Source organism: Eleutherodactylus coqui, chromosome 9, assembly GCF_035609145.1.
Source record: "Eleutherodactylus coqui strain aEleCoq1 chromosome 9, aEleCoq1.hap1, whole genome shotgun sequence".
NCBI lineage: Eukaryota > Metazoa > Chordata > Amphibia > Anura > Eleutherodactylidae > Eleutherodactylus > Eleutherodactylus coqui.
In genome coordinates this window covers 98,062,196-98,083,004 of record NC_089845.1, presented here as the reverse complement: position 1 = coordinate 98,083,004, position 20,809 = coordinate 98,062,196, and the positions used below count along the sequence as shown (strand labels likewise).

At 42.4% G+C, this 20,809-nt stretch overlaps 1 protein-coding gene across 1 annotated transcript in view; it reads left to right on the top strand.

Moving 5' to 3' along the window:
* ZFPM2 (zinc finger protein, FOG family member 2) overlaps positions 1-20,809 on the top strand; it is a 421,708-nt gene that overhangs the window by 237,586 nt on the left and 163,313 nt on the right. The window contains exon 5 of the mRNA XM_066578089.1: positions 19,793-19,904. Coding sequence (XP_066434186.1) covers positions 19,793-19,904 — 112 coding nt within the window. The remainder of the gene's footprint in view (positions 1-19,792; positions 19,905-20,809) is intronic.

Here is a 20,809-nt window from a genome sequence, read left to right as displayed (position 1 = left end):
ACATTTTCATCCCCAAATATACTGTTTTAGAAGTAAAGGAAAAAGTGGGCGGGCGATTCTCTCCAGCAGAAAAGAGGGCTATTACCCTCTGCTGGGTGCTTAAATAGTGTGCCACCCCCTTTGCTACCCCAGCATGCATGGCAGCCAATAGGATTAGCCGTCGGCATGTTGCTTGCCCCACTTCCGTCAACTTCCGCCTGGGAAGCTCAATGCCTCAGGAAGACGAAACAGGTACCCTACCTGGCCAGCCAGAAGGTAACCGCCCTAGACCGCGAAAGGAGGCGGGGCCAAAATGGAGCTCTCTACTAACCTTCCCCCAGCTTAGCTATTAACTCCTGCGGCACTAAAGCACACCCCCTGCGCCAGCACAGTCAAAGTCCCTGTGGCTACAAGCCTGTGGGACTACAAAATCTATTGGTAGTCCCAACATTACCAAAGCACTATAGAGGCTCTGGTAGTCTAAAGAGGGCAGCAGGCGTCCTGGCTGCCTGCAAAACCAGCAGAACAAAGTGCCCGGAAGAGAAGCAAAGTAGCGGTAAGATATCCCTCCATCCTCCAGACTGAATTGTGTCCAAAAACTGGTGTCTTACCTTAAAACACGGAGGGCCCATTCATATGGGTGTATTGTCTGTCCGTGTTCAGTCTAGTTGTTACTGACTGCATACAGGCCGCACATGGACCCATTGGAATAAATCGGTGTATTCAGAAGTACGTTTTTTGCGCAGACTGATGTTGCATGTAAAAAAAAAAAAATTGCAGCTCGGACCAAAAGCACCCATTAAATTCTATGGGTGCATAAAGAATATGTAGCAAACGCATTAACATCTACGCTCACTGTATTCTTTTTGCACACCCTGTTTTCTGTGGGCTGTGACAAAACTGATGTCACTTGGGCCATCTTACATGTGAAGAACAGATGACACACAGATGCAATATGGATGTAAGAAAATGCACATACGCTGTGAAAGCGGTGCTTTTTATGGAAGGAAATTGCATATATCCCTGTGAATGAGCCCTAGGTATATTAACCCCTTCATGACACCGGGTGTAGATTTATGTCCTCGAGGTTCAGGGTTTGTGTGGAACAGGATCAGGCTGATCTGGTCCCACACAAGGTGAGTGCCAGCTGCCTATGATAGCTGACACCTACCAGCAACGGCTGCGATCAGCGTGAATGCTGATCGTGGCTGTTAACCCTCTAAATGCCGCTGCCATTCTGACAGCAGCATTTAAATGTCCTGATTCGTGTTCGACAAGGTGCTGTTCGACTACAATGGCAGTCTGGCGCCTCCTCCAGGCCCGCAGGGCTGCCATGGCTGACTGCCTGATTTACTGCCTGCCTATGGTATTGCATTATACTGTATGAGTGATCAAATGATTGCAAGTTTAAGTCCCCTATGAGAACCAACAAAAATGTAAAAATAAGTAAAAATTAATTACTAAAAAAAATAAAAGGTAGTAAAAGTTTTCTAATATTTACAATAAAAAATACACAAAAAGACTTATGAACAAATTTACTCCAAACTTATAAACAAAAAGTACTCCAAAATGGTAAGAATACAAACCACAAGATGGCCCCCAAAAAACGAGCCAATAATGAAGTTATGGCTGTCCGATGACGGCGGCAGAAAATAATATTTTTTAAAAATATATTTTATTATTTAAAAGTAGTACAGCAAAAAAACCTATACATATAAATGTGGTATTGTCATAATCGTACTGAGACTTAGAATAAAGTTCTCATGCCATTTTTGTCGCAGTGTGAACACCGTAAAAACAAAAGACTCCCCGCCCCAAGATGGCAGACTTGTTTTTTTTTCTTCCATTTCACTCCACTTAGAAATTTTGTAAAGTTTTTCAGCAAATGATATGGTACAATAAACAGTACCATAGGAAAATACAGCTCATCCGGCCAAAAAACAAGCCCTCGGGCAGCCACATCAACGGAAAAATAAAAGAGTTACGATGCTTTGAAAGTAGGGAGGAGAAATCAAAAATTTAGGCTATGTTGCTATAAAACCCTTCAACCACGTCAGCATGAAACAATTGTATCCTACATTTTAGTAAATCTCAAAACAAAAACACGGAATATTCAGACTTGCAGTACAGATGTAGCGAATCTTAACTTGACATTTATGAAATAAGAATTCCAATGCTTGTTGAGTTCTGACGACGCCCCGGTCATGTTAAAGATCGCTACATCCGTACGGGCAGTTTGTTTTTGTGTTCTTCGAACTGTTGATGTCAGTAGGACATGGAAGGGGGCTCAGCCTTAGAAAGGAGCGCCACTTCCTTCTCCGATTCCTCCTGTATTAATGACCGCTTCTGATACTATTAGAAACCACGCTGAATGTGTTATATGGTATAGCTAATGTCAGAGCGCGACGGACAGAAAGAAGCGGCGTTAGTAATTGGATGATATAATTGTAGCGGCATTTTATGTTGTTTGTCAGCTCTCGGTGGGGAAGGCACAGACAGTCGCAGCTCTTTATAAGCAGGTCACATTTGGTATTGCTCCGGATTGTGAAATTTGCTCTTGAAAACTCGCTGAGTTGCATCAAAATCATTATTTTTTTTTGTCTCTGCCAATGACCAGAATCAGGTTTTATGATAAAGCCCGTATTTGCAGGCATTTGTACGCAGCTCAGCCGCACTTGCTGTAAACAGTATTCTTGCCCCATATGTTTGTTCATTGCAGCCAAGAATTATGCGGTGATAGAAGATTACATAGGGATTATTTATTGGCTTCCTGCTATATTAGCCTTAAAGCAGAACGATCTTCAAAGACTGAACCTTCAGAATAATATTCTAACAATTAGGTATTTCCATGTATTACTGAAAAATGCCGCAGTTCTACGTCCGGGGAATGATTTTTTTTTTTTTGTGACTGCAAATCATTTACAGCTGAAATGCGATCCATCTTATCAAGATGAACCTTGTGTTGTAAATTTATGGAGGAGCTGCGCTCATCTTTTCATGCTGAAAATTATTACTATTATTGCTAAAGAGAAATTCCGGAAGAACATGACATTTTCTATTGCTGATTTTGTCCACATTTTTTGCCACAGGGGGCAGTATTACAGCAGATAATGCAGATGTGGCAAAGAGGCTTCATCTTAGGCGCATTCACATCAGCATTTTGCTTTCTGGTTTTAACAGACCTGTTTTTTTTACGCTGTTACGAATAGCAAAACTTTAAAAGTTTTAAAGTGAACCAAATGAAAACCGTAGTTTCCATTTTTTAAAAGGATCTGGTAGACAGAGCTATTAAAAAAACGGACCGTTTCTAATGGATCCGTTTTGTCTTCTTTTGTCTTTCTTCCCTTCTGCGCTGTTAAATGGTCAACAAAATCCTGAATCAAACAGAAACTTTTCAATTCAGCTCTGTTACCCAATGAATATAGAGGTAATAAAAAAAACCAAAAGGGTCCCGTCGGTTCGTTTTCCATTTTTAGCAAAAAAAACAAACAAAAAAACTAAGCGGTGTGCACAGTAAGTGCAGCTCACAACATTTCTAATAAACAATGCAAAAATTGTTTGTTTTTTGTCTATCTGTCCCTCAAAAAAATGAAATTAAAAAAACGATCAAAAAGTTGCAGTTTCTCCCAAAGGCACCAATGTAAACTATAACTCATCCTGCACAGCTCAATGGTCGGAAAATAAAAAGTGTTATGGATCTTGGAATACGGCAATGCAAATGCAATTCCTTGTTTTCTAAGTGTTTCTACTGTAGAAAAATAGTAACACATAAAAAATGTATAGAAATCTGGTATTTCCATAATCATATTGACCCGTAGAATAAAAGTAACATTTTATTTCACTGTACGGTAAAATAGAACCCATATGGATATACTTACATAGGCTATTTTGTACTCGGACGAACAGTATGTCCTATTCTTGTCCAATATTCAGATGAAAATAGTACATGCAGATGTGGCGTGTCCCACACATCGGACAGCACACGGATAGGGGGTCTGTCCCACACATCGGACAGCACACGGACAGGGGGTCTGTCCCACACATCAGACAGCACACGGATAGGGGGTCTGTCCCACACATCGGACAGCACACGGATAGAGGGTCTGTCCCACACATCGGACAGCACACGGATAGGGGGTCTGTCCCACACATCAGACAGCACACGGATAGGGGGTCTGTCCCACACATCGGACAGCACACGGATAGAGGGTCTGTCCCACACATCGGACAGCACACGGATAGAGGGGCCTGTCCCTCACATCGGACAGCACACGGATAGGGGGTCTGTCCCACACATAGAAGAGCAGATGCACAGGACCCCGGGCTCAAACTGTATGTGGCCTCAATGCCCGTAAAGGAGGAAGAAAAGACTCCAGCTTATGCAAGTGAAAAGGGGAAACAAACTGTTAGCCTGTACTAATTGTGCCACCAGACCCCCTACATCGGCCCTGATATCAAAAATTAAAGACCAATCGATTTTCATCATCGCATTGCAAAAGCCATAACTTGTTGACATAGCAGTATGAGGGGTTGTTGTTTTTTGTGGGACGAGTTGTATATTTCAATGGTCCCACTCTGGGGTACATATTATGCGTTGCATTGCTTTTATTTCATTTTTTTTTGGGGGGGGGGGAGGGGAGGTAGAAAAAAAGTCCAGAAATTCTGCCATTGTTTTGGGGTTTTGTTTTAGGGCTTAGTCACACAGGCGCATCGGTGCCTGTACACTGGTGCCGATGCGCCCGTGTGACTCAGCCCTTACTGCAGGAAGAAGACGGACGCACTTCAGGACGGACGACTCCCCGCAGCGCCGAAGAAAGAACCTGTCAGATGTTCTTTCCTCCGGCGCTGCAGAGAGACATCCGTCCTGAAGTGTGGCCGTCTTCTTCCTGCAGTAACACGGGCGCCGATGCGACTAAGCCCTAACAGCGGATCAGCATGATTACCGCGATACCAAGCCAATATATCTTTTACTTTTGCACCATAAAATCTGCATTGCCACATTCTAAGACCCATAACATTTTTATTTTTCCAGCAATGGAACTCTGAAGTTTTGTTCTTAATGTGAAGAGTTCTAGTTTTTATTGGAACCATTTTGAGGTACATGTGAATTTTTGATTCCTTTTCATTACATTTTTTTGGGAGGAAGAGGGAAAAAAAAGCTATTTGGGCGTTACGTTTTAAAATTATTTTTACGTCGTTCACCGCTTGCGATAAGTAACATATTTTCATTGTCTGGGTCATTACACAGTAATATGTCTCTTTAAAAAAATAAATAAATAAATAAATTGGTATTTTATCCATTTAAATACTTTTTTTTAAACTAGATTTTTTTTAAAATTAAATTTGCTGAACTTTTTTTGACACTGTTCTTTAGTCTTTTAAGGGTACTTGAAGATACAGTCATTCGATCACTCGAATAGTACACTGCATTACCTATGTAGTGCATTCTACTAAGCCCATAACAACAGCCTATTAGACTCTGCAGGAGGCAAGGCCTAATAGGTTAGGTTACATGACAGATCTGCCACGATCTGAGGTTTCTCCTCTCATGGCTGTTAGAGCAGGAGCCTGGCTGTCAATAGTCAGCCAAGCCACCTCTTTAAAAAGATGTATGTGCAGGTTCAAAGGCCATTAGTGTGGCTAGTAAACAGGCATATTGCAGTCACTGAGGGGTTAACCTTTTAAACACATGACAAAAGGATACTCTATGAACCATAGGAACCTATGGACACATTACAGAATACATTTGGTTTTTTTGTTTTCCTAGTCAAATACAGTATATCCTTCCGATATACCTAAAAACACAGTGTGAATGGAGCCTCGATCTACTACAAATGACAAAAACCAAGCTGTATAAATATAGATCGTTCCCGTCACCATTAAATGTATCATTCCTATCAAGTTCTGTCTGTTTTCATCAATGTGACACAACACTGTTACCTATAACCATGAGACTCACTTGTATCTGATCCTCAACAGGAACAGAACAGAGAATTGTCCCAAAAATGACTCACTGCCAGCTCCAAAGCAGCCAAGTGTCATTTACTTTCCAACTTGCCTCAAACCTCGCCTGAAGGGACTTCCACCCCGAGGAACAAATGAGTGCCTCTGTGTCAAATGTAAGCAGCTGCTGACAATTAATAACATATTCCCCACATTACTTAGAGAGGCGCGCTGAGACCCTGTGCAGACCAGAGAGAAGATTTAGCACTCTCCTGTGTATACAGCACTGATGGCGGCAGTTATCGATTTTTTTACACCACTTTTATATCTTTGAAGATCAGTTTTATAAGGGTCCTCACACTTGTAGAAAAGTTTTCTGCTGCATTAAAAGAGAATCCACTAGTTCTAAACATGATAGCATTTATAAGTTCCTTCCATTGCTACTGTAATTTAGAAGGCAGTCATTAAAGAGGTTGTCTGGATTCAATGGAAGATACAATATCATGCCTGGTAAGATTGGTTTGTACAACTAGAGCGGACAAATTCCATAGCTGTACAAGGGGTCTAGCCGGTGGACCGATAACTTGGGTATTTATAGTCTAACACAGGAGAGTATTGACAGATTCAAACAAAGAACTGGATGATAGTAACCAAGTATCATCTCATCCGCCCAAACAAGACCAGTCCCTCAAGTGGAGCACCAGCTATGAAAAGGGTGACCCCACTGCAGAAGAGAAGCTGATATCCGGTTGGAGACGAACTTTTGACATTGACCACTGAACACCAATCCCTAGAGTACTTGGGTTCAAGGCACAGAACAAAATACTAATCAGAACTTCTGAGCACATGCAGCACAGAACACACTAGCACAGAGTGCTGGACATTACACGAGACGTATAACCAGTAACCATTGAACCAAGGGGGTAAGTTGTTTGAACACCCTTACATAGAACTTGAATGACAGCCCAGCTGGCCTATCAGCCCTGGAGCTGGAGGGAGATGTTAATCCCTTGGTGTCCAGCGTAGAATGACACTGCACATGTGCCAGCTGGCACATCACGTTGTCTGGGGCTGATGTAATGATGTCACCCCAGACCCACTCTAAAAAACTGAAAGTCACGGCACAGTCAGGACAGGGATTCAGGACACTCAGCTATTAGCAAGGAAAGACACCAATAATCCATTGATTTAAATGAAAACTGTGTAATACTTAATTTCTCCTGTGGAGGTGCTGTAGGGAAAATTAATATTTTCTGCCATGCATTGTCCTTAATCACAGCTGATCAATGAGAGTCCCAGGAGCTGTTCAGCTTGTGATCAGTTTATTGTCTGCGGACTCTTCTAGCAAGCACAGATTGTCCAAAGCAAACATACATGTACAACAAAACACCATATACATATGGCATTGCATAGCATGGGCTGAAGAACTGAGTCTGTGCCATCAGCAGTGGGTATAACGTACAGCTCACACCTTGCTACAACACCTCCCATTTAAAGCCTTTGATGTTGTGGTCAATAGCAGCTGCAACATAAGGAGCTTGAGAGGGTTCATTCTATCAGTCCACCAGTGTCTCCGCGACATTGGTCTGCTGTGTACAGTCAGAGGTAGGGCCCCATGTGATAATATCAGTGGAATACACCGTATAACAGCCGCTATGATAAAATTATCCAATTATTTATCATGCTTGAGGAACACCTTAAAAAAGCAATGCTAGAATTGCTACGTTTTTTTTAATCTCACCTCTAAAAACAGAATGAAAGGTGTTAAAAAAGTTTTAATTACAGTACCTCAATATGGCTGCAATGAAAACCATAGGTCATCAGTGTGCACTTCAAATATGATAAAAAAATAATTTAAAAAATCACTTAGAGACCCCCCACCCCCATCCAGGAAGAAAATGTGAAGTTATATGGGGGCAAGAGTAAAATTACCTGCTGCCCTCCATTTGTGCCCCTCTGTTATAGATCTGCTGATTCCATGGCCCCTCTTCTGTCATCTAACATGGGAGCAACATTTCTCAGACTCTTATCTGGGACACTTCATGCTGCTTTCAGATTGGCCAGCACATGACAACTACACTATTGATGATCTATCCTTAGGATAGGTGATCAATAGTTGATCTGTGGAGGACCGTCACTTGGAATCCCCATCAATTAGCTGAGTGATGTACCAATGGCAGTTGGTTGAGTGCAGCTGCCACTTCAGTCCACACCTGGAATAGAGCTGTATATTGTATAGTGGTTGTGCCTGGTATTGCAGCTTCACTTGAATAGGAATGAGCTGCTCTCAAGTCATGTGACCCGTGAACTCCCATGCCCGAGAACAGGTCACATCATACACCCACATGCCATTGGCTCTTCAGTTAGCTGATCGGTGGGGATCCTGATAGGTGATCAATAGTTGATCTGTGGAGGACCGTCACTTGGAATCCCCATCAATTAGCTGAGTGATGTACCAATGGCAGTTGGTTAAGTGCAGCTGCCACTTCAGTCCACACCTGGAATAGAGCTGTATATTGTATAGTGGTTGTGCCTGGTATTGCAGCTTCACTTGAATAGGAATGAGCTGCTCTCAAGTCATGTGACCCGTGAACTCCCATGCCCGAGAACAGGTCACATCATACACCCACATGCCATTGGCTCTTCAGTTAGCTGATCGGTGGGGATCCTGAGCAGCGGCCCTTCCTGATCAACTAGTGATGACCTATACTGAGAATGGGTCATCAATAGTGTAGTCCCAGAAAACCCCTTTAAATACATGGAAGATGCATGGAGCCATAATGCTTGGGTTCAGAAGTCCTTAGCATCTAAAAAAAACCTGCTGGCCCCTTTTATGAACATAAGAAAATATTTCCGATGTTCTTTTCTCAATCTTCGAGTAAGACATGTCCCTGAACAGTTTTGTGAGTTGCTGTTGACCTCCAACTGTCTTGTTTACAGGGATGAGTGAGTTGGTCCTTTTAATGCTCAACATTACAGAACAGCCAGCAATCTGCGCTGTACGGATAAAATCACAAATCTTCCAGGAAACTCCGAGAAATGTGTTTCCTTATCCGTATTTTTTGTAATTTAAAATAGAGTTCAGAAAGGCAGAGTGAAGTTACTTTCATGGTCACTATCGAATGCTCACGAAATAAAGGTGATGCACATGGTGCTATTCAGATCAGCAAGTAGGTTAAATAGACTTGCCTACAGCGGCCGCTCGGGAACAAATGGACAGCTCTTCAAAATAAGGCAACATGGTACGAATGGTTGGCCATCATTATTTGTAAGTATGTAGTACCACCATCCCTAACAAGAGGTGTGGATTAGTTAGAAGAGACGTAGGGCAAAAACACGGGGCCGTATGTGCAACTACGGAGTGTAGTTGTGCATGAACAGGTTTTTTTCCTCTTTTCTTGGAGTATTCAAACTCCGCACTCTAGCATGCGAGTTTGAATTAAATAGCGGGAAGGTAGGTCCTGCACTATCTTCCCTGCACATACTATTAACTATGTGTGGGAAAGCTACGGCAAGTCCTATCTTTTCTCAAACGGTCAAGGATACCGCTAATGAAAACGAAACCATTGAAATCGATGGTTTCATTTCGTCCCATGTGCAAAAGCCCTAAAGTAGATCTATCAGTAAAATATGCTGCCCTGCCAGGCCCATAGCGTTATTACACCAAACGCTGCAAAAAACTACTTTGCTAGGCCGCTGTCACACTGGACGCTTTTTACCCCCAGTAGTGTGGTGTTCCAAATGCAGCGCGAACTGCTGTACAACACTCCCATTGATTTCAATGGGGCTCTGCAGGCCTGCATTTGAACGCGGTGTTTCTAATTTTCAGGCGCTGTCTGCTCTGTTTTGGCACGTTTTAGCACTTTTAAACACACCTCCCCACCTATCACTATGATTGGGTGCATTAAAAAGCGCTGTCAAGCTCTGTACAATGCATTCAGAATATACATGTGGGAGCTTTAAACCCACTCCAAAAGCTAAGATACCACCACCACTCCACTCACACTGCTGTCTTCATCGGCCTTGTTATAAAGATTGTTTTCTAGTTTCATCTTTTCAACCAGTTATCAAGAACATTAAACTTCAAGTTGTAAATTCACAAATCTCAATCAATTCCTTGTGCAACATTCAGTGTCCATCCACAGTAACACCCAGTCAAACTACGAACGACAACCTGACTGTCTGTGGGTGAGTGAGTTAGTTTGTGAGTGACTTACATGCTCCGCCTCTGATCACATGACAGTGACATCATCAAAGGTCCTTCATCTCCAGTGAGGGAGTTACATGCTCTGCCCCTGATCACATGTTGATGACATAATCACAGCCCTGTATGTATACAGCTGCTGTCCGGCTAGGTATTCATTAGTATTCCATAGCAACTGAGGCACAGGGGGTTTGTAGTCCACCTCTAATATGCATAAGGATGCAGGACCTTTGATGACGTGACCATCATGTGAACAGGGGCGAAGCATGTAAGTCTTTCACTCAGGATGAGCATCACCATCATGTGATCAGGGGCAGAGCATGATGGTGATGGCATCACAGGTCCCTTATCTCCAGTGCTGTGCTGCTTCTGATCCCTGTTGCATGGGATGAACAATGTATATAGTAGTGCTGTGTGTGACGTGTACATAGCAGAACTGTGTGTGTGTATGTGACGTGCACATAGCAGAGCTGTGTGGCGCATTGCGCCACCAGAAACACTGGTACTATAATTTCTTAATAATTACTAGTCCATTCTAAAAGCCTAAAGGTGAGTGTCATGCAGAGAGCATGTGCATTAGTATGGTCGTTTGGCATAAAGGCTTAGAAGAGGATCTCCTTTATGGATCTTGACTTGACTGACTGTTCTGTGACTATTATCTTTTTATAATCAGCCTAAACATTACGATACATGGATTATTTGCATATGTGAGCTCTAATGAAGAGTGTTGGGCAGATCTGGGGGATCTACTGAACTTAACGTAAAGGCTTGTCTGTGAGTTCAAATTATACATTCAACTCTGCAATGTGCAAATAGTTTTATTGATGCTTAACCCTTTCCAATCCAATTTGTATTATGGTTTTCCTAGAGGGCTTACTCTTTTTCTGCTGTTATAAAACGGTGCTATATGCTGGCTAAAGCCAGTACTGCATGAGGTGACACGTTGGATAGGCTCCAACAGCAGAGAGGCTGGCAATATACAGTAAGAGAACCCCGACGGAAGTCTTCCAACATCGGAGCTGTACAGCCTTAAAGGGGTTGTCCCGCGCCGAAACGGGTTTTTTTTTTTTCAATAGCCCCCCCGTTCGGCGCGAGACAAACCTGATGCAGGGGTTAAAAAAGAAAACCGGATAGTGCTTACCTGAATCCCCGCGCTCCGGTGACTTCTTACTTACCTTGTGAAGATGGCCGCCGGGATCTTCACCCTCGGTGGACCACAGGTCTTCTGTGCGGTCCATTGCCGATTCCAGCCTCCTGATTGGCTGGAATCGGCACGTGACGGGGCGGAGCTACGAGGAGCCGCTCTCCGGCACGAGCGGCCCCATTCAGAAAAGAAGAAGACCAGACTGCGCAAGCGCGTCTAATCCGGTGATTAGACGCTGAAAATTAGACGGCACCATGGAGACGAGGACGCTAGCAACGGAACAGGTAAGTGAATAACTTCTGTATGGCTCATAATTAATGCACAATGTACATTACAAAGTGCATTAATATGGCCATACAGAAGTGTATAACCCCACTTGCTTTCGCGGGACAACCCCTTTAAATCATAATGTCTTCAGAGGTCAGACAGTGGATTGGAAAGGGTTAATCTACTGTAAATCCTCATCCGCTAGATAAGTACAATAGATAGGGACACAAGGGGTACCTTGTAAGAGTTTTAAAAAGTTGGGAAATACTGCTATAGAGGAAAGCTAAGAAAGTGGATACTGTATGTTGGTGAATTACTGTCATTGCTTCCTGACTTTGCTTGTGAAATGTAAATCTTTGATGTCATTGCTAACATATGATTCCAGGAAACATCCACTTTGTTTCCTTCCTTTACATTCTTTATCATAATGATACTGATGGAGTAGGAACATGGGAAAAATTGGTTTATAATGTGTACAGCATATATCCAGCTCACTTGTGTATCCACCTCCTTCTCAATGTACAGTGGAACATTCATTGAGATCTTGCATTTGGCTAAACATCAGATACATTTGTTGTGTTGTTAAGCATTTTTCATACTTCCGGCTGTTTGATCTGTTCAGGGCTTCCGTCATAAACACAAAAAAATAGTGCTACTTTTTCTATTAAAGGAAAACTCTGCACAGAACTGGACGGAACTCATTATAGTCAAGGAGTTCCATCTGGCGGTGCCGGAATCGGTCATTTTGACAGATCCGGCAGCAGTTTTACTTTCATTCTTTTGTTCCACAACGGAACAGAAGAACAGAAATGTGAACAGAGCCTAATAAACAATAGCAGCATGTTGATATAAACCGGTATCGGGCAATATTACATTTTGCGATCAGCATATTGCCTAGGAATCCTAACAGGAAGAGATAGACCAAAGTGGACAACCACTACGAGGCGCCTGTATGCAGGCCTTGGCACATTGTGGTGCCCAATTCTGTACTACCGAGCTATGGTGCAATGCTTCTATTGAAAATTGCTTCCATAATATGGTATCTGATGAAACATGGCATGATTGGTTTGACCTGAGAAGGCCGACGGTGAAATGCATAGCCTTTGTATTCAATGTTTGCGAAAATATCTATATATTCATTTCCTTTTTCCTGATCCAGCGCTATGTATTGTTCCAGCACATCAAATTGAATGATGCTTAAATAAAGCCTCCATGTGTCCTACATATACTGTACAATCAGATGCAGAGGGAGATGGAGTAGCCCCCGCCCCCCCCACAATATGGGTGTCATATTATGACTCCATCCAACTTGGAGGTTATATGGAGTTACTTTACACCAATGTAAAAGAACCTAAAAGGGTTATTTCCAACTTAGACATTTATGGCATATCCACAAGAGCCAACCAGCTCACTGCTGCAGCCACTGGTGGCAAGATTTTATGGAAACAGCCAAACTAACTGTTCTATGCTACTTCTGTAACTACATTTACTTCTATGGGAGCTAGAGGAACAGTGTAGAGTAGCGAGTTCAGCTCTTTCCATAATACACAGCCACTCGGGCCGCAGGGAATGGACCGTATTCCCATTTCAGTCATGTTTGCTTATCGTTATATGGTGAATTTTGGGTATCTCCATTGAAACTCTTGCCATGATTCCAATTATTCCGTATGTACTGCAACTGGATTCTACATCATGCATTTAGCTACAGGGAAAAGCATGCAAGTGTGCATGTTTGTTTCCATAATAAGAGGAAAACAAGTTGCAGCTACAAACGTTTGGCAGTGCCTTATTTTCCATAACCAATGTGCATGGATGTTGAAACCTAACATGCTACTCCATTGGGGCTGATAGAGATAATACAGTGAATCGCTCGATGTGTAGGCATTGAATGGGGCATCAAGGGTGCATGCTCGATCGCCGATCCATTCCAACTCTTCCTCAATGCAGTTGTACCCCAAGAAGGAATGAGGGTTGGTAATCATTAGATGCCTCGTGTCGGGACAAATATCTGTGCTTTGACTTAAGAGTGGTGGGGGTAAATTACCTGTAGATGATTTTCTTGGTCATTGTTTGGTTCTACCGATCCAGTTTTTGGTCAACCAAGATAGCCACCACCATCTTTAGACTACCAAATAGTCCAAAGTGCATTAATAGTGTTAGACTACCATTTCATTGTTCCTGCTCACGTGATCAGTGCTGGCCAATGACAGAAAGGGCATTGAGTAAATAGAAAATGGCTGGTCTGCTCAAAAACAGCATGCAGAACTGCTGGAACAGAACAACAGCCAACAATCAACTACACGTAATATACCCCCTCCGTCCTCCAGGCCCCGGGCAGAATTTTGTCCTGAAACTGGAGGGTCATTTTAATGAAAAATGGCTTTGATTTGACTAGAACATATATTTGTCTCCCAGAAGCCAACAATAAAGCTTCCTACTACACGAAGCAGAAGAGATCATGAAAGGCAGGAAGAACTCATACAAACATTTTGCAAAATTGTATAATTTTCACTATATAATAATTCACGATTATTTAGTCGAACTGAAATACCCCTTTAAGAATAATCTAGTGAAATGTTCTAGAAGAATCTCAGATTCGCTCACTCACCCCTGGTCTGTAGCTACTTATATAGTACTACCAGTATGTACTAGATATAAAGTAATAGCAGATTTCATTTCCAGGCTAGGGCATTTATTTTCACAAGTGTTATTTCTGTACTTTTTTTTAAAATAAATGTAGATTTTTAATTGAAACTTGATCTGCTTTGATATTCCTGATTATTTTCTAGCGATATACCGTAACCTGCATTCTTCTGGAATTACAAGCAATGTTTTTTCATGGTACAGTATTTGACTGTGTGTTTTTTTCCCTGAAAATGATTTATGCGCAGCGTCTATAAGGCTGCCTTTGATGACAACACTACTGTGATAATCTTTATACAATCCAAATATTCAAATTGGTCCATGACCCACTGCGATGGAAATAAGTATGAGATCACGCTCTCTCCATTGGCCGCTATATAATGCAAACAGAGCTGGAATTCGCGAGCTTTTATTGTGGAAAAAATAGCACAGCATACAAGCTGCGCTCCGTTTTATTCTGAAGACAATAAGATTAACTGATTCATAAGGAACTGTAGAAAAAAACACAAGCCGGCAATAATGCTCCAACCATCAAACATTTAACAAATGCAGCTATGAAGTTTACAATGCATCGGTGCTTCCTCTAAGCTCAGCAATCTGGAATTTCTTACATCTAGTCGTTAAAGGAGGGTGCAAAGGGTCTGACTGCACAGCGGGGTCTTAAAGGTAGACGCTAATTACTATCAACTTGTCGGATGTAGAATGAATCTATAACTCTGTATCGATGCTAGAATGGGATTGGTATTTCAGGAGCTTGCAGATACAGAGTATCTAGTGTTCTAGGCCCCACCCATCAAGTAGACCACACCCAGTGTCAGCCATAGGTTAGATGGCATCCTGTGTGGGATTTGTTTCGGCTCCCATCGTAAGAAAAGAACTGTATACATTGCACTGATAAGCAGTCTGCCTGTATTCTGCTTGTGCAGTATATCCACCCCAGAAGAAGCTTAGTGAATTAATATCTTACCAGAACCAATCTGAGATCATAACATAAATACAGCACCAGAACCAAGTTCATAACAGAAATACAGCACAGATCATTCTCACTACATAGCTATAACACGTCCAAGCCCCTTCTGTACTCTTCAAGTGAGTTCCCCATCACCACATATTCAGGGAGTTTGCTTGTCACTGAACACTGTGACAGCATTGTCACAGTGTCCAGTAACAATAGGTCTCCCCGCGGAGATGAAAAAATCCTCTGCCATAGCTGTCACAGCTGTAGCAAAGGATCACAATGTTCTCCCATTGAATTCAATAAAGCCGGCGCTACAGCCAGCTCCATTAAAAGCAATGGGCTCCTGGCAAACCCTGCAGTGATTTTCGGGAAAGGGCTTTAAATATAAGCCTGAAAATCATCCCTAAAATGTGTAAAAAATAAAAATATGTATATACTCACCTCGCTGCAGCAGCTGGGTCTTCTCTCTGCACTGCTCTGAAGTGCTTTCAGCAGGCGGGGATTTACAATCCATGCCTGCTAAAAGGACTGCCTCTGATTGGCTGAGCACTGTGACCAATCAGAGGCAGCTCTGAGCTGTCATCCAATAGCTGAGTGCTGCCTCTGATTGCTCACAGTGCTCAGCCAATCAGAGGCAGCCCTTTCAGAAAGTGTGGATTTAAAAGCTCTTCATAGCATTGGTTCTACATAAACGTGTTTTTCCACGGTCCTCTGCCGCGGCAGGTGAATCCTTCAGCCCTGCAGTGATGCAAGGCTGTTTCCACATGGAAACACTCGCATCCACAGGGTTTCACATGGATCGAGAGGGTAATGTCCGAGCGTGAATAACTGCTCTGTTTAGTACATTTTTGCGCTTTTTAATCAACCTCATCACCCATCACAATGATGGAGTGTGAAAAAAAATCGCTGTAACCAGATTGCGTTCGAAAACGCTGTTAAAGATTGTGGGAAAACGCCGCAATTTCAAATGTGGCGTTATACCGACACCATATGTGAGAGTGGCCTACGAGTGTCTTCAGACAAGCATATGCACAAATACGCTCATCCCAGTGCAATGTGTTTGCGCAACGAACAAGGTTGATTTGTACACATATTGGTCAGCCAGAATCTGAACAATTGTCATTCACTGTGAAAGCGTGCACAGACTGAACGACGAACCATAATTCGTTCATCATTCAGTTTTTGTATGCCTAATAACTAAACAATGAATCAGCCCGTGTGAACAGGCAGCTGTTCATCTCTGAATGACTGCCTGTTTACTGTGAAATGAGGCAGGTGGGATGATATCCGTCCCGCTCTGCCTCCATTCACTGAGCAATGATCAGTCCTGTGTAAAAGCACTGGGGTGGTCATCGCTGGGTTGACCTGTCGAATATCTGCACCCAACAGCTCGTCCCCTGTAAGTGGACCCTGAGGCTATGATTATGTGGATTTTCTGCACAGAAAATCTGCAGCGGTTCCATGGGTAAAATCAGCTTTATAAATCCACGGTTACTGTTGCAGATTTATTGCACATTTTTCTGCTGATTAAATGCGTATTTTCTACACAGAAAATTGTTGTGGAATTCTGCTCTCCACATGCAGAGCTATTCTTGCCGATTTGCTGTGGATTTTAGCCTCTCCTTTGAAGTCTATGGCAGAAGTCTACAGGTTTTCCACCCCAAATCTGCTGATCTGCTGACCTGCTGCAGTTTTAAGTCCTACCCAGCAGGTCAATGTCTGCACTGATTTTTTCTGTAGCGTTTGAATGAGATTTTAAAAATGTCATCCACATACTATAAATGCTGTGGATTTTCTGTGCGGCAAATCCACCCCATATGAAGCTGGCCTAATGGGTCAACCATTTTGAACTTTCTTGTGGGGGTACTGGTTTTCCTTGAAGAGATTCAGCTGGTGCAGTGAGTCCTGGGCTTGAAATCCCCAGACATGTTTCAAAGGTCTTTATTTGGTCGGACTTTGGCTACCTATAGGTGGCACTAGAGAGACAGTTTTCTTCCATCTGTAGGAGAGCTATGAGGGCTGCTCTGGAACCAATACTTGCTATCTTATCATGTTGTGTAAAGGCCCATTTACACACAAAGATAACCGCTCAAAAGATGGCCTTCGAGCGATCATTTTGCATAAACTACTAATTGGTACTAATGCCAATTAGTAGCTTATTAATGCTTGTGAGTCAGCGGAAGCTATATTCAAAGAACAGCGAGTGGTCTGTTCTCTGAATGCATTCCCTTTGTTCTGCCACAGGGCTGACAGCTGAGACAATGTAATCAGCGCTCCCTAGGCAGAACACAGCGTGTGCTCCTTCTTATTAGCTCTTCTTCCGAACTATGGATTTTATGCCTAACTAAAATTCATCATTCAGCAGAAAAGTGAAAGATGGACACATGTACATGCAACAATTATCGCTCAAAAGATGGTTTTTGAGTGAATTTTGAGCGATAATTGTTGTATGTAAAAGGGCCTTTACACTCTTTATCTTGGGGTGTGACATCTCGTCATAGCCACCCGGAAGGTGGCTTGTCTTTCACGTCACTGTCGCCACTGTTGACACACGCCACTCACCACCTCACTGTGCTGACATCCATTGTTTGGTCTCCGTAAATGTTCAGCGAGCATCGATGAATATCAATTGGTGTAATTTTTCCGCATGGATGAATTCAATTATACGCATTTGCTTTATATGCTCTTTCGTGTCAGACACCATTTTGTCAGACTGCTTTCATCTGTCGCACAGCAACAACATTTACCGAATATAAATATATACCGTATTACATACATCAGGGGACAATACAGAGATCTCTCCCATCATCTATTTATACCCAGGACTGTAACAAGGGTGCGCCCTCTACTTCTAGAGGAAAGAAGGTTGCTAAACCGACATAGAAGGGAGTTCTTTACTGTAAGAGCAGTGAGACTATGGAACTCGCTACCTGAATACATAGTGATGGGGAGCTCGATAAAAGAGGGGCCTGGATGCCTTTCTTTAGTGATATAATATTATATGTTATAATTAGAGATGAGCGAGCGTACTCGGATAAGCACTACTCGCTCGAGTAATTGGCTTTATCCGAGTATCGCTGTGCTCGGGTCTAAAGATTCAGGTGCCGGCACGGAGCGGGGAGCTGCAGGGGAGAGCGGGGAGGAACGGAGGTAAGATCTTTCTCTCCTTCTCTCCCGCCCGCTCTCCCCTGCTCCCCGCTGTGACTCACCTGTCAGCCGCAGCGACACCCGAATCTTTAGCCCCGAGCACAGCGATACTCGGATAAAGCCAATTACTCGAGCGAGTAGTGCTTATCCGAGTACGCTCGCTCATCTCTAGTTATAATCTTTAATAACTTCAGAAGGGTCGGTGATCCGGGGATTATTCCAATTGTCAAATTGGAGTCAGGAAGGATTTTTTTCCCTTAAATGGGGAAAATTGGCTTCTACCTCATTGGTTTCTTTTTGCCTTCCTCTTGATAAGCATTTGGGGTGCGGGGGAAATGGGCTGAACTGGATGGACATGTATCTTTTTTGGCCTTACATACTGTGTTACAATATTGGCAGTAAGCTTCAAATTCTATTGCCATAGCGCCAAAATCCACATCTAACAATAAGATAGGAAGCATTCGTTTCGGAGTGAGTCTTGTAATTTGCCTATATTTTGCTCTTTACGTTGTGGCCCCTTCTCTCCTATGAAACCACTGCTAGCATAGCTGGAAAAGATGGCTGTCGCCTCCAGCTCTCTGGTGGTGAGAATTAGTGTTTTTTTCCCCCTTTTCCTTTATTTTTCCAATATCCTACAGAAAGACAGAGATGAACCAGCAGAACATACAAGTTCTCCCACAATCTAGGCGAACATTACAAGGTCACACCTTCAGCATCGGACCCATCTTGCACAATATTTGCTCGTTTTAGCCTCCAGCTTTTACCTTTCCATGACTGCAGCATCTTTTAATAACAGGGTATAAAAATCCCTATTATATATAACAGTAAGTCCTCAATGAGAAAAAATATGGAACAAGCTCTTCAATTTTTATTTTTTTTATATACCTCAAAGGACAAGAGGTGTCATGCATTGCTTCCTCTGCTTTGAAATGTATTCACTCCGTGTCTTTTATAGTCTCGAGTCTACATATTGAAACATTAACAATATTATTATTTCAGCGGCAGTAAAACTGTACATCATCAGGCGGCAAAAGATAGAGAAGGGAAAATTACATTATTCATTCAGAATAATTTCCTACGAGAAAATAAATGTAACAGCGGATAAGGGGTTTGAAATGGATACTGATTCTCTGAATTCTTTCCTGTCTGTTTCAGGAAATAGTGAGATCTTGTTGATAATGAAGTACAATGTACCTAAAGTTCACTTGCAAACATGGTTTTCTGCTCTGAAAGTCATCTGCATTTTCCTTTTATAATTCCAAACCACTGGAGATCGGCGTAATCTGTGAGATCTGATCCAGTATCGTTGGGAAATATCCTTGATAATAACTTAGCTATTCAGATCGGTGGAGAGGCTGGAACGCTTTTATCCCTTCTTATTGTTTAAGGAGATGACGCCGAGAATATAGATGATGATTGAAAGGCTGGGCTGGTAAAATATGAATCTTAATAGTCTGGTTTTTTTTATTATTTTTGTTAATTGTTACTTATCATATTCTGTTGGCAGAAGACAAAGGCTCCCGTTCCTCTGGCGTTGACTGATGGTCCCAAATGGTTGTTGGATGTGACCTGGCAAGGAGTTGAGGACAGCAAGAACAACTGTATTGTGTACAACAAAGGTAAAAACATTTGATGTTCGTATCGATGAAGTTGTTTTGGGGATTCTCAAAGCTTCGGACGTTGAAATTCAAAGGTCTATTGTATCATTTAGGCTGGATGTACCTAGCCACGCAGTTTAGGATATGAATGTTACTAGCGCCATACAGACAACATTCTGCATTGGACTCATACTATTGGGTCAACTTGCGTTGTAGTTTATCAAGAGCTTCACAAATATTCTGTCTTTGTTCAACGACATTTGAGTTCAAGAATAATCGAAAGCAAGGACAGGTCTTCCCAGAAGTGTGGTTATAGGGTATGCAGAAAAATTGTAGCCGTAGTTCCTGAGAACATCATTGCCATGGAAGAAGACAGTAGTATTATAAATGGACCATGGTAGCTTTAAAGGGTTGTCCAGTTGTAAACTATTGATGGCCTATCAATAAAATAGGTCATCATTAGGAGATCATCAGTATTTCGTTACCCAGGAACTGGTCTACTGCGCTTATGAACTGATCTGATTTCTGCAGGAAGCATACAGCTTTGTTCCCACCACAGTGGCTAGGATTGGTATTGCAGGCAACATTTCCATTGACGTGAATGGCCTGTAATACCATGATTGTCCACTGCGGTTGGATTGGGGTTTCCAGGCATCAGATTCCTACAAATTTATTATTGATGACCTATCCTGAGGCTAGGCCATCAAGAGTTTGCAACTAGACATCGCCTTTAATTATGCCTTTGGGTCTATCTTTGTTATGGCAATATGTTGATTCTGTCTAATGTTATTGGAATATGACTATTTTTCCTGTAAACGTCTATCATGGCCCTTAGCCTAAATGTGAGTGCTGGGTTTTGCATCAAATTTCTTTATTTTTTAGAAATAGTTTTTTCAGTCTTCAATAAAGGCCTTTTCCAACATTTA